The sequence below is a fragment of the Dasypus novemcinctus genome, chromosome 8 (assembly GCF_030445035.2).
Source record: "Dasypus novemcinctus isolate mDasNov1 chromosome 8, mDasNov1.1.hap2, whole genome shotgun sequence".
Taxonomy (NCBI): domain Eukaryota; kingdom Metazoa; phylum Chordata; class Mammalia; order Cingulata; family Dasypodidae; genus Dasypus; species Dasypus novemcinctus.
In genome coordinates, this window is record NC_080680.1 from 81,087,374 (window position 1) to 81,101,101 (window position 13,728).

The 13,728-nt window shown below is 40.7% G+C and overlaps 1 protein-coding gene across 1 annotated transcript; it reads left to right on the forward strand.

Annotated features, from left to right (window-relative positions):
* CCIN (calicin) lies at positions 1-1,920 on the forward strand. The gene has a single exon (XM_004457290.3). It carries the CDS (start codon positions 103-105, stop codon positions 1,867-1,869), a length of 1,767 nt encoding a protein of 588 aa, XP_004457347.1. The 5' UTR covers positions 1-102; the 3' UTR covers positions 1,870-1,920.
* Positions 1,921-13,728: the final 11,808 nt, after the last annotated feature.

The window sequence follows — 13,728 nt, forward strand, 5'->3', positions numbered from 1 at the left end:
AACTGCCCTGAAAATAACCATCAATCCGAATCCCAAAGGCCTGAGAAAGTTTGTTCTCCAGTACCTGCTGCTGAGCTTCTGCCTCAGCCAGCAAGAAGCACCATGAAATTGGAATTCACTGAGAAAAACTACAACAGCTTTGTGCTGCAGAACCTGAACAAACAGAGGAAGCGCAAGGAATACTGGGATATGGCCCTGACTGTGGACCACCATGTCTTCTTTGCACATCGCAATGTGCTGGCTGCTGTCTCTCCACTGGTGAAGAGCCTCATCTCCAGCAACGACATGAAGACCACTGATGAGCTCTTTATCACCATCGACCCCAACTACCTGAGTCCGGCCACAGTGGACCAGCTCCTGGACTACTTCTACAGTGGCAAGGTGGTTATCTCGGAGCAGAACGTGGAAGAGCTCCTGCGTGGGGCCCAGTATTTCAACACACCACGCCTTCGCATCCACTGCAATGACTTCCTGATTAAGTCCATTCGTCGCGCCAACTGCTTGCGCTACCTCTTCTTGGCCGAGCTGTTTGAACTGAAAGAGGTATCAGACTTGGCTTACTCTGGCATTCGTGACAACTTCCACTACTGGGCCAGTCCTGAAGGCTCCACGCACTTCATGCGCTGCCCTCCTGTCATCTTTGGCCGCCTGCTCCGTGATGAAAACCTGCATGTGCTTAATGAGGACCAGGCTCTCAGCGCACTCGTCAATTGGGTGTACTTTAGGAAGGATGAGCGGGAGAAGTATTTCAAGAAGTTCTTTAATTACATCAATCTCAATGCCGTCTCCAACAAGACACTCATGTTTGCCAGCAATAAGCTGATGGGCATGGAGAACAGTGGTGCCCACGCAACCCTGATTGAGAGTGTCCTGATGGACCGCAAGCAGGAGCGGCCATGCAGCCTGCTGAGCTACCAGCGGAAAGGGGCCCTGCTTGATTCAGTGGTCATCCTAGGTGGCCAGAAGGCCCATGGCAAGTTCAATGATGGGGTGTTTGCCTACATCATCCAGGAGAACCTGTGGTTGAAGCTCTCAGAGATGCCTTATCGGGCAGCAGCACTTAGTGCCACCTCTGCCGGTCGCTACATCTACATCTCTGGTGGGACCACTGAGCAGATTTCAGGACTGAAGACAGCCTGGCGATATGACATGGATGACAACTCCTGGACCAAGCTGCCTGACCTGCCCATTGGGCTTGTCTTCCACACCATGGTGACCTGTGGGGGGACAGTGTACTCAGTGGGTGGGAGCATTGCCCCAAGGCGGTATGTCTCCAACATCTATCGCTTTGATGAGCGCAAGGAGACCTGGTGCCTGGCAGGGAAGATGAGCATCCCTATGGATGGCACAGCTGTGATCACCAAGGGTGACCGGAACCTGTACATTGTCACTGGGAGGTGCTTGGTGAAGGGCTACATCTCCCGAGTCGGGGTAGTGGACTGCTTTGACACCAGCACTGGGGATGTGGTCCAGTGTATCACTTTTCCCATCGAGTTCAACCACCGGCCCCTGCTTTCTTTCCATCAGGACAACATCCTCTGCGTGCACAGCCACAGGCAGAGTGTGGAAATTAATCTACAGAAGATAAAAGCCAACAAGACAACCACCACAGTACCTCTCTTGCCCAACAACTGCCCCTTGGATGTGTCCCATGCTATATGCTCCATTGGGGACAGCAAAGTGTTTGTATGTGGGGGTGTCACCGCAGCCAGTGATGTCCAGTCAAAGGACTACACCATCAACCCAAACGCCTACCTGCTGGACCAAAAGATAGGAGAATGGAAGACCGTGGCTCCACCACCAGAGGCACTGGACTGCCCTGCCTGCTGTCTAGCCAAGCTACCTTGCAAGATTCTTCAAAGGATTTAAACAGCTTTTTAAGTGGGAGAATAAGTAAATGCATTATTATTCACAATTTAATGAGAGAAAGAGGAAGATGGCCTGTTCATTCCTTTTTAGTGTTTCAGTCTGTGCTTGGCCCTGCAGGGCACGCTGGAGATCCTGGGCTAGAGTTACTCTCCCAGTGTGTGGAAATTCACGGCTGCTCTGTCACTGGAGGCATCCAAACAGAGGCTGGAATGGAGTCCCTTGTGGGTGGGTTTGAGGCATGTCCCAGGCCCTGGCCAAGGTGGTACCTGGAAAGCCCCTATTCTGTACCCCTCTCGGGTATCCCTTAGGCATCTCCTAGACTGATAGGTAAAACATTTGCTTAATGAAGCCTTGGACTTCTCCAAAACCCACTTCCCTCTGGTCTTCCCAGGAAGGCAGGGGAGGACAGATTCCAGGTCTGGGAGAAGAGCCTCATGGGCTGGGGAGGGGGAAGGAGGGCAAGACTCAGGGATGGGGGCAGAGGATCGGGGGAGGCAGAGTTACTTGACTGTTGTATTTGACCATTCAGTTACAGTATGTTTGCGTCTCATTTGTCAGGAAATTGGGGGTTACTTACAATTTCCAGGATGTAGGTTCATTGAGAACCATCTCTGGGAATATGAGGTCTGAAGGACTGGAAATGGGAGGAAAAATGTTGGAGAGAAGCTGGGGGATGGGGTGAGATAACAAGATGATGTAATCATAGGGGCAAGGCCTCTGGGGCCAGATGGTCTGGTTTGAATTCCAGTTCTACTGCTTACTGGATGATTTTAGGCAAGTTATTTACCATCTCTGTGCCTTAGTTTCCTTATACATAGGAAGAGGATAATAAGAGCGCCTATCTCCTAGGATGGTTGTGAAGTTGAAATACATTAACACATGCAAAATGCTTAGGACAGTCCCTGGCATAAAGTGCTATAGAAGTACTTTTTAAATGGGAAAAAAGGAATAAGGCAAGGGTCCAGATTCTTGGACCCTTTTAGGAAGTAAGGCCTCATAAAATGATTTTGAGACTTCACACCACAGTCTTGGTGAGTTTTCCTCACATCTAATCACCTCTGTTTCCCTTTCATTTGTTCGTGATTTTCTATGTAATACTTAACTTAGAAGAAATTGACCAACTCCTTGAAAACTATATAAAATCCCATCCATCCAGGACTTTACTTCATCTCCTCATTAATACTCACACACACACACACACACACACTTCCTGAGGCCTCTTTGTGCCAGGGGCTAGGATCGCAGGCATGACACAGACACACTATGTTACAGGGAGGAAGTATCTATACCAGTGCCATCCAATAGAAATACTTTGTGAGCTACATATATAAGTTAAATTTTTTCTAGTAACCATATTAAAAAAGTGAAATAGATGAAATTAATTGTAGCATGCTATTTAACCAAATATACCCCAAATACTATCATCTCAACATGTAATTAGTATAAAATACTATTAATGAGATATTTAACATCTTTTTTCACACTATCTTTGGAATTCAGTGTGCATCTTACACTTACAGCACAGCTCAGTTTAGACAAGCAAACTGATGGACAACACAGCATACTTTAGCCAGCCTCATGGTTCAAATCTGCTCCCTCCTCCTCCCTTTCCCACTCAGTCCTGCTCAGCCCACTAAGCATCATCTTCCTGACCTGTCGGGGTGCCCTCTCCCTTCAAAGTCCACCCCTCTACCCAAGTCTTACTTTTCTCCTGCCAGGCTAGGTCCTTTGATTTCACAATTGACCCTCTCTCCCCTGGATCCTCCCCCATCTTCCTTCTGACACCATCTCCAACCCCGGGCGGCCCCCACTTCTGCTTGCCTCACTGTCCTTCTCTAGTTGGAAAAACAAGGCCTTAAATATGACACAACCAAGCTCAACTATGCCCACCCACACCCCACCAGGCAGATAACCACTGAGCTACCTATGCTGATCTCCTCCCCACAGCTCTGAATGCTATCTGCCCATATTCCTCAGTTGAGCTTCCTAATGTTGTCTAAGCTCTCTGGTTCCATCTTTCACTTCCAAATTAATCTCTAATCCATTCAGTCTGGCTTCTGTCCCCACCATGCCACCAAACTGTCTTTTTTTTTTAAAGATTTTTTTTTTTTAATTTATTCCCCCCCACCCACTGTTGTCTGCTCTCTGTGTCCATTTGCTGTGTGTTATTCTGTGTCCACTTGCATTCTTGTCAGCAGCACTGGGAATCTGTGTCTCTCTTTTTGTTGTGTCATCTTGCTGCTTCAGCTCTCTGTGTGTGCAGTGCCACTCCTGGGCAGACTGTACTTTTTTTATTGCGTGGGGCAGCTCTCCTTGAGGGGCGTGCTGTGGGGCACCCCTACGTGGGGACACCCCTGCGTGGCATGGCACTCCTTGCGCACATAGGCACTGTGTGTGGGCCAACTCACCACACGGGTCAGGAGGCCCTGGGTTTGAACCCTAGACCTCCCATGTGGTAGGCGGATGCTCTATCAGTTGAGCCAAATCTGCTTCCCACTAAACTGTTTTTTGACAACACCAGCCTCATAGTCCTTTCTCAGTCATCATAATTCTAGTAGTACTGGATGGTGCTGACACTCCCACCTGCATCAGAATCACTAGGGAGAGATTCAGTATGGTGGGATTATACCTTGATATATTAAGCAGTGTGTAGTTCATGCATTCATTCCTTTATTCCTAAGCCCTTCTCACATTAAAATTAGACCATTATTTGAGGCTTGTTGCCTTGGGGAGGCTGACACAGCTGAATGTAAGGAACCTGAGTCAAATTTTTAGCTTTCACTGCTAGAGAAAATTTGGCAATTCATGGCAGAGATGATCTTGAAAGACAAGGCTTTTAAATTACAACCCAGGTCTTCAAATTGGGGTACATGAGGTCTTTCCAAGGGAAATTCAGACATGGATAGTTTTAAGGAAATCAGTATCCAGACCCTCAATTTCTTTCCTAAAATCTATCTATATGAGAGTGCACCTCTGGTGGAGGTTTCATTCTAGTTCTCTTTCCCCATCTCTCCTTTCAAAATGACTCTTTGCACACTTTACACACACACACACACACAGAGCAACCTTTATCCATTAAAATATTCCTAAGATGCATTGCCCCAAGATACCACATAGGGTATAAACATGTGTTAGTGAAGCCTTCTTTCATGAAGACATCAATATCCAAAGAAGAGTTTCCCTGTCTTTTTCTGTCCTAACATATACAGTGTTTCTTAAGCAGTGAAGTGTAGCATTAAAAAGCATGGTAGTTTGGTCCCAGTTGGATTGTTCAGAAATATTGTAAAGTAGCACAATGAAATGACCTGTTTTCCACAGCTTTGATATATAATTCACATATCATACAATTGACCATTTACAATATATCATTCAATGGATTTTAGACTATTCAGAGTTGTACAATCACCACCATGATCAATTTTACATTTTCATGACCCCAAAAGAAACCCAGCACTCCTTAGCCATCACCTTCCAATCCCCACTACCCCTACATATACTCATGCTCAGCCCTGGTATTCACTAATCTATTTTCTGTTTCTATAGATTTGCCTATTCTGGACATGTTCTTAGAAATGGAATCATATACTATGTGGCCTTTTAATTTAGCATGTTTCAAGGTTCATCCATGTTATAGCATGTATCATACTTGATTCTTTTTTATGGCATAATATTCCATTTTATGGATATGCCACATTTTATTTATTCATTCATCAGTTTATGGACACTTGGATTGTTTCCACTTTTTGGCTATTGTGAATAATACTGTTATGAACATTTATGTAAAATTTATATGTGGACATATATTTTCATTTCTCTTCATTACCATGAGTGGCATTGCCAGATCATATGGTAAGTCTATGTTTAATCATTTGAGGAACTACCAAACTTTTCCAAAGCAGCTATAACATTTTACAATCCTATCAGCAGTAAGAGTGTTCCAGTTTCTCCATATCCTCAACAACACTTGCTATTGTCTTTTTTATTTTAGCCATCTAAGTGGAAGTGAAGTGGTATCTAATGTGGTTTTAATTTGCTTTTCCTTGGTGGCTAATGATATTGAACATTTTTTCATGGACTTATTTGATGACAATTTTTGTTCAATAACCTTGCCTCTTCCATGCTTAACTGTAATCAGAGAAAGCATTACTTTTAAGGAGGAGTTCTATGAGGACAAAGACAGGATGGCTCTGAAGCACTGAAGGTCAGACAGAATGCATCATTTCATTCAGGTCATACAAGGCAAGTTTCCAAGACTTCCAGATCTATCTATCTTAGAATTAGAATATTCAAGATCTTCCAAGTATGCTGGAAATATACTTGCTACCAAGCATATCCTTGTCTGTTTTCCCTCGTTCTCAGTAATAAGAGCTCCCCTTCTCCCATGTTTACATCTTTGTCTTAGTTGCAAATTTTACATCATTTGAAGGATAACATGAAAAATTCTGCATTTAGACCAGTGTTACATATGTGATCAAAAGGAAATATATCAGAAGTTAGAATGCTTATTTAGACTAAGTCTTTTTTTATTTTGAATATAAGATACACGTGCAAAAGTTCATAATTGTATAGTCTAATGAATTACTGTAAATGCCCATGTTAACTACCATTCAGTTCAAGAAACAGAACACTGCCAGTACCCCCAGAAGCCTAGGTGGCCCTTTTCGTAATTATAATCTCTTCTCTCCCCTCTGACTTTCATAATAATGTGTTCCTTGCTTTTCTATATAGTTTTACTATTTAAGTAGGCATTTCTAACAATATAGTTTAGTTTGGCTTGTTTTCAAACTTCATATAAGAGAATCACACATATGAGATCTTTCACATCTGGCCTCTTTCCTCAAAATTACAATTTTACAATTTATCCATGCTATTGCTGCATATAGCCATAGTTCTTTCCTCCTCACTTCGGTAAGCATTCTATTATAAGAATACATCACATTTTATTTATCCAGTCTCCTGTTGATGGACAACTGGGTTGTTTCCAGTTTGGGGAGTTACAAAAAGTGCTACGTGAAGACTCTTGTGAATACATCTTGATGCACCTGTGTTTATCTAGGGTATATACCTATGATTGGAACTGCTGTCTGCAGTGCCAGACAATGCCAAATGATTTTGCTGTGACTGTGCCTATTTTTACTGCTATCAGCAGTATGAGAATTCCTGTTCTTCTACATGCTTGCCAATACTTGGTATTGTCAGACTATTACAGCCACACTGATATGCAGTGGTCTCTTAATATAGTTTAATTTGCATTCTCCTTATTTCTAATTAGGTTAAACACCTTTTCATCTTATTGGCCTTTTGGATTTTCTCTTTTATAAAGTCTTTTTTTTTTTTTTAAGATTTTATTTTTATTTATTTATTTATTTATCTCCCCTCCCCACCCCCCAGTTGTCTGCTCTCTGTGTCCATTCACTGTGCGTTCTTCTGTGCCCGTCTGTATTCTTTGTCAACAGCACTGGGAATCTGTGTCTCTTTTCGCTGCCACTCCAGGGCAGGCTGCACTTTCTTTTGCACGGGGTGGCTCTCCTTACAGGGCGCACTTCTTACGCGTGAGGCTCCCTTACGTGGGGGACACCCCTACATGGCACGGCACTCCTTGCGTGCATCAGCACTGCACATGGGCCAGCTCACCACATGGGTCAGGAGGCCCTGGATTTGAACCCTGGACCTCCCATGTGGTAGGTGGAAGCCCTATCAGTTGAGCCAAATCCACTTCCCTATAAAGTCTTTGCTTCTTATTTCTATTTGGCTGATTAGCTTTCTCTTACTTACAAAATTCTTAATATATTCTGGAATGAACTATTTATCAGTTATACATGTGGTATTTATCTTCTCCTATTTCGTGGCTTGCCTTTTCACTTGTTAATGGTATATTTTAATTTTCAGTAGTTTGATTTAACTTTTCCTTTTTGGTAATTGTGCTTTGATATTTGAAGAACTTCTGAGTTAATGAAAGTATTCTTTTCTACTATCTTCTAAAAGCATTACTGTTTTGCCTTTCACATTTAGGTCCATAATTTGCATAGAATTGATTTTTGTGTATAATATGAAGAAGGATCGAATTTCCATTTTTCCCATTTTCAATTGTGCCAGTGCCCATTTTCCCACTTCTCTGCAGTGCCTCCTTGGTTGTGAATCACATCCCTGGACATTGGTGGATCTTTATGATCTCTCTTATTCCATTGGTCCATTCTTCTGATCTTATGCTAATACCACAGTCTCCATTACCTTAGCCTTATCATAGCCTATACATTTTGGAATTAGTTTGTCAAGTTCCACAAACAAGTTGTTGGGATTTTAGTTGTGATTGCACTGAATTTATGGATCAATTTATGAATATCTGCTAGCCTTCCATGCCTGGGATAAACTGGTCATAACATGACATTTTTATATAACTACTGAACTTAGTAATTATATAATTGTTCTTATATATTTCTTGATTTAGTTTGCTATACATTCACTCAAGTTTTTATTTTATTTTGAAAATTATTATATGGTAAAATTGACTTTTTGGTGTATGGTTAAATGATTTTTAACACATGTATACATTCATCTACCCCCCACCACAATCAGGATACAAAATGGATCCATCATTCCCCAAAACACCTTCATGCTATCCCTTTATAGTCATCCCCTTTCCCGACCCCAACTCCCAGAAACCACTGATATCTTCTCTGTCAGTGTAGTTTAATTTTTTTGCGAATGTCAAATAAATAGAATATAGAGCATGTTACCTTTTGGGACCAGTTTCTCTCACTCAGTATGCCTTTGAAATTCATCTAATTATTATAGTTGTTTTTATTAATAGTTTATTCCATTTATTGCTGCATATTATTCCATTGTATTGATGTACCACAATTAATTCTTTACTCACCTGCTGAGAGTTCTTCCCAGTTTTAGGCACTTAAAAATATTCATGAACAGGTTTTGTGTAAACATGAGTTTTCATTTCATTAAATACCCAGGAGTGGGTTTTATTTGGTAAATACATGCTTAACTTTATAAGAAACTACCAGCCTATTTCTCAAAGTGGCTGTATCATTTTGCATTTACAGACCAGCAATGAATGAGAGTTCCAGTTGCTCCATATCCTTGTCAGCACATGGTATTGTCAGTAATTTTTTTAAAGCCATTCTAATAAGTATGTAGTGGTATTTCATTGTGGTTTTAATTTGAATTTCCCTAATGGCTAATGATGTTGGACACCTTTTCATATGATTTTCTGCCATTCTTATATCCTCTTTGGTGAAGTTTCCATTAAAATCTTTTACCCATTTTAAATTTAGGATTTTTTTTTCTTACTGTGAAGTTTTGAAAGTTCTATATATATTCTGGATAAAAGTCTTATTGGGTATGTGATTTAAAGATATTTTCTCCCAGTTTGTAGCTTGTTTTTATCATTTTAATTGTCTTTTGCAGAGCAAAACTTGTTAATTTTGGTCAAGTTCAATTTCTCATTTCTGGGAAGTGGACTTGGCCCAATGGATAGGGTGTCTGCCTACTACATGGGAGGTACGAGGTTCAAACCCTGGGCCTCCTTGGCCCGCGTGGAGCTGGCCCATGCGCAGTGCTGATGCGCGCAAGGAGTGCCCTGCCACGCAGGGGAGTCCCCAGCATAGGGGAGACCCATGCGCAAGGAGAGCGTCCTGTAAGGAGAGCCGCCTAGCACGAAAGAAAGTGCAGCCTGCCCAGAATGGTGCAGCACACATGAAGAGCTGACACAACAAGATGATGCAACAAAAAGAAACACAGATTCCCGGTGCTGCTGATAAGGATAGAAGCGGTCACAAAAGAACACACAGTGAATAGACACAGAGAGCAGACAACTGGAGGGCGGAGGGGAAGGGGAAATAAATAAATAAATAAATCTTTTTAAAAAAATTAATCATTTCTTAAAATGGACCATACTTTGGTGTCATGTCTTTGACCTTATCACAGGTCTTGAAGGTTTTCTCCTAAGTTTTCCTCTAAAAGTTTTATAGTTTTACATTTTTATCTATGAGCCACTGTGAATTTTATAAGGTGTGAGATTTAAGTTGAAATTTTTTTTATGCATACAAATATCCTATTATTCCAATATTTCTTGAAAAATCTTTTCTCCATTGAATTGCCTTTGCATCTTGGTCATCAACTCAACTGATCACATTTGTATCAGTCTCTTTCTGGACTCTCTACTCTGTTCCATTGATTTTTGTGTCTACTTGCTAATATCACAGGAACTTGCTTAAGATAGCTTTATAGTGAGTTCTAAAAGTGGGTAGATTATTTTTCAAAATTGGTTAGTTAATCTACTTCTTTTGCCTTTCCATATAAATTTTAATCAGCTTGTTTCTATCTACAAAAATTCTTCCTGGGGTTTTTATTGGATTGTGTATTAGTCAGTCAAAGGGGTGCTGATGCAAAGTACCATAAAACTGTTGGCTTTGATAAAGAATATTTATTTGGAATAGAAGCTTACAGTTACAAAGCTTACAGTTACAGTTACAAGAGGTACTTTCTCACCAAATGTCTGTTGCCTTACGTTGAAGCGAGATGACTGCTGATATCTGCAAGGGTTCAGCCTTCCTCTTTCCTCTTAAGGCTCCGTGGGCCCAGCTTCTTCCAATCTCAGCTGTAGGCTGGAGGATTCATTTCTTTCTGGGCTCAGCTGCTCTGTTCTCTTCACAAAGTCAGCTGTAAACTATCAAGCGAATGGCTCATCTCTCTTCTCAGGGCTGCAGGATCAAAGCTGACAAGTTCTCTCCTCTTCCATGCCTGTGGAGCTCCCTATTTTCCTCTGTTATCTTCTTCAGGTTCTTTATTGAGTGTCCTAAATTTATATAGTCCACCAAGAGGGTGGGGTCTCAATCCTGCACTTCCTAATGATGTGGTCAAATAAAAGCCCTAATCTTGATTTAATCAAGTAAACGTAAAGCCTTTGAATTTATATAAATCAGTCAAAGGTTATCATGCCCAGAGGAACAGAGCAGTTTACAAATAAAATCAATATCTCTTATTGGAATTCATGAATAATATCAAATTACCACAGACTGCATTAAATTTGTACAGATAACTTCGGGGGAGAATTTACATTTTAATTCTATTAAGTCTTCAAATTCATGACCATGGTATTTATGTTTCTTCATTTATTTAGGTCTTTGGTTTTTATTCATCAGCATTTAATGGTTCTCAGAGAAAGATTCTGTACATGTTTTGTTATATTTACCTAAGTATTTTCCTTTTTTTAAATGGGGGAGCTATTGGAAATGACATTAAAAATTTTTAATTTCCAATTGTACATTGCTAGTGTATAAAAATATATTGATTTTTCTATACTGACCTTGTATATTTTAGGAGTGTTTTCAAGAGTCCTTGAAATTTTCTATGTAGAGAATCACGTCATCTGCAAATGACAATTTTATTTTTTCTTTTCCCATCTTTTTGCCTTTATTTTATTTTATTTTATTTTTTTTGTCTTATTGCAGTGACTAGAACTTGCAATACAATGGTGAATAGAAGTGGTGAGAGGGGACATTTTTTTACTTGTTCCTAATCTTGGGAAGAGAGCATTCAGTCATACACCATTATATGATGTTAGGTTTTTCACAGATTTTCTTTCTCAGAATGAAGAAGTTCCATTCTATTCCTAATTTGCTGAGTGCTTTTTATCATTAATGGATGTTGAATTTTGTCAAAAGCCTTTTCTCTATCAGTTGATACAATTATGTGGTTTTTCTTCTTTAGATTGTTAATATGGTTGATTACATTGATTTTCCAAATACTGAAAGATCCTTGCAGCTCAGGATAAATCCCATTTTGTTGTGGTATATTGTTCTTTATATCATTAGGTTCAATTTGCTAACAATTGGTTAAGGACTTTTGCGTCTATGTTCTTAAACAAATGTTGGACTTTTTTTTGTTCTGTAAGTCTCTGAGGCTATGTTCGTCTTAAAAATATTTTTTTTTTCTATTTTTCAGAATGATTCATCTCTATTCATCTATCTTCATGTTCACTGACTCTTACTCTGTTATCTCCATTCTGCTATTAGGGTCACCCAGTGAGTTATTTGTTATTGAATTTTTCAGTTCTACCATTGTCCTCTGGTTCTCTATATTTTCTATTTCTGGCTGAAACATTCTAGTTTTCCATTTGTTTTAAGAATGTTTGCAGGTTTCTTTTTGTTTTTTTGTTTTTGGAACATTTTTATAACAAGTGCTTTAAAGTCTTTGCAGATCATTCCAATGTCTGGTTCATTTCAGCATTGACATCTATTGAGGTCTTAACTTCTGAGTTGAGGTTTTCTTGCTTCTTCATAAGCCAAGGATTCTGATTGTTTATCTTAAATATTTTGAATAGTATATTATGATACACTGGGACTTGTTTAAACCCTATGAAGAATGTTATTTTTGCTTCAATATGCAATTGATCTAACTAGCTTTAGGCTGAAAGTTCCAACCTACCCATCGTGGGCTGTGGTTACAATTTCAGTTTTCAAATACTTTGAAATGGTATTTGAATCTGTCCCATGCATCCCTCGTGGCCAGCCTGGGACCTGGGTGATGGTAAATTCAGTTCTCAAAGACTTTTATATGCTGATTAGGAACAGGTCAACCTATACACAGCTCAGGCCTGAGACCAGAACTTTGTAAACAGCTTTTTGGACTCACTTTCCCAAACTCCTCTATCTCCATGATCTCCCTTATACTACTCTATTTCCTGTGACAACCTTTTTTGATTCTCCAGACTGAAAACTTAACCTATTCCACTGTGCATTTCCACAGATCGGTCCATGTCTGAGGCCAAGCAGCAGAAGGACCAGAGAATAAAAACCAGTAAATCCAATGCCAGTTCATGCTTCATATTTTATTGTTCTTCACGAATTTTTCTGCAAACTATTTCCTTGAATAACAGCTTCATACATTTGGTCCAGATTTTATGGCTGTATTCAATGGGAGAATCCAGAAAGAGTGTGCTTAATCCATTTTATTCCCACTCAGGGTTTTTGCAACTATATTCATGAGTGACACTGCCTATAATTTTCCTTTCTCTCATTCTTTGTTGTGTTGGTTTTTTTTAAAATGAAGATTATGGAAGTGGTTACAATTAAAAACAACTGAGGGAGTGCTGAGTTCCTAGCCAGGGGAGCTCTATCACAGTCCCTAAAGGAACAGCAACAATCCCCCAAGTGCAACGGCAAAGACCAAAAAAGAAGGAAGGTCCAACAATGAGCCCTTGATACTAATGACTATGCTTGTGAGCCTGTGTACCTGAAATAAGAACAAGGCCTAAAGCTGCAGGGTGCCTACCTCCTGAGAGCCTCTGTGTTGCTCAAATGTGGCCAGTCTCGAAGCCAAACTCAGCATGTAAATGTGTTGTCTTCCCCCCAGTTGGGACATGACTCCCAGAGATGAGCCTCCCTGGAGCCGAGGGATTGCTACCAAGTACCAGCTGATGATGTAACTAGAAAATGACCTTGAATAAAAGGGTCAACTCGGACTAGCAGAATATCTCAGTCTACATATAATACCAGGAGTTAAAAATGCTTTTTGACCTGAATAAAAGGGGGAAATGGAAAGGACAAATGAGTTTATATGGGTATGAGTCTCCAAAAAGAGCTGGGAGGTCATCAGAGGGGTTGCCCTTATGCACATCTGAGCAGAGTCCCAGAGACAGATAAAGTAGATACAACCCCAGGTATTGGTTCTTCTGAGGGCTACAGAGACCCACAAGGTCTGTGGTCATGGCAGATGGAGTTCAGTGCCACGTCAGTTGGCCCTACTTTCGAGTTTGTATTCCTGTGGGATGGAGCTGGACTCAGATGTGATCTTTGTCCACAAGCCTCTCCTGTTACTTTCAGCAGAACTGTAGTTGGTGCT

Bases quoted from the DNA above. Each gene is read 5' to 3' on its own strand.
- CCIN (XM_004457290.3), top strand. From the start codon at position 103: ATGAAATTGGAATTCACTGAGAAAAACTACAACAGCTTTGTGCTGCAG.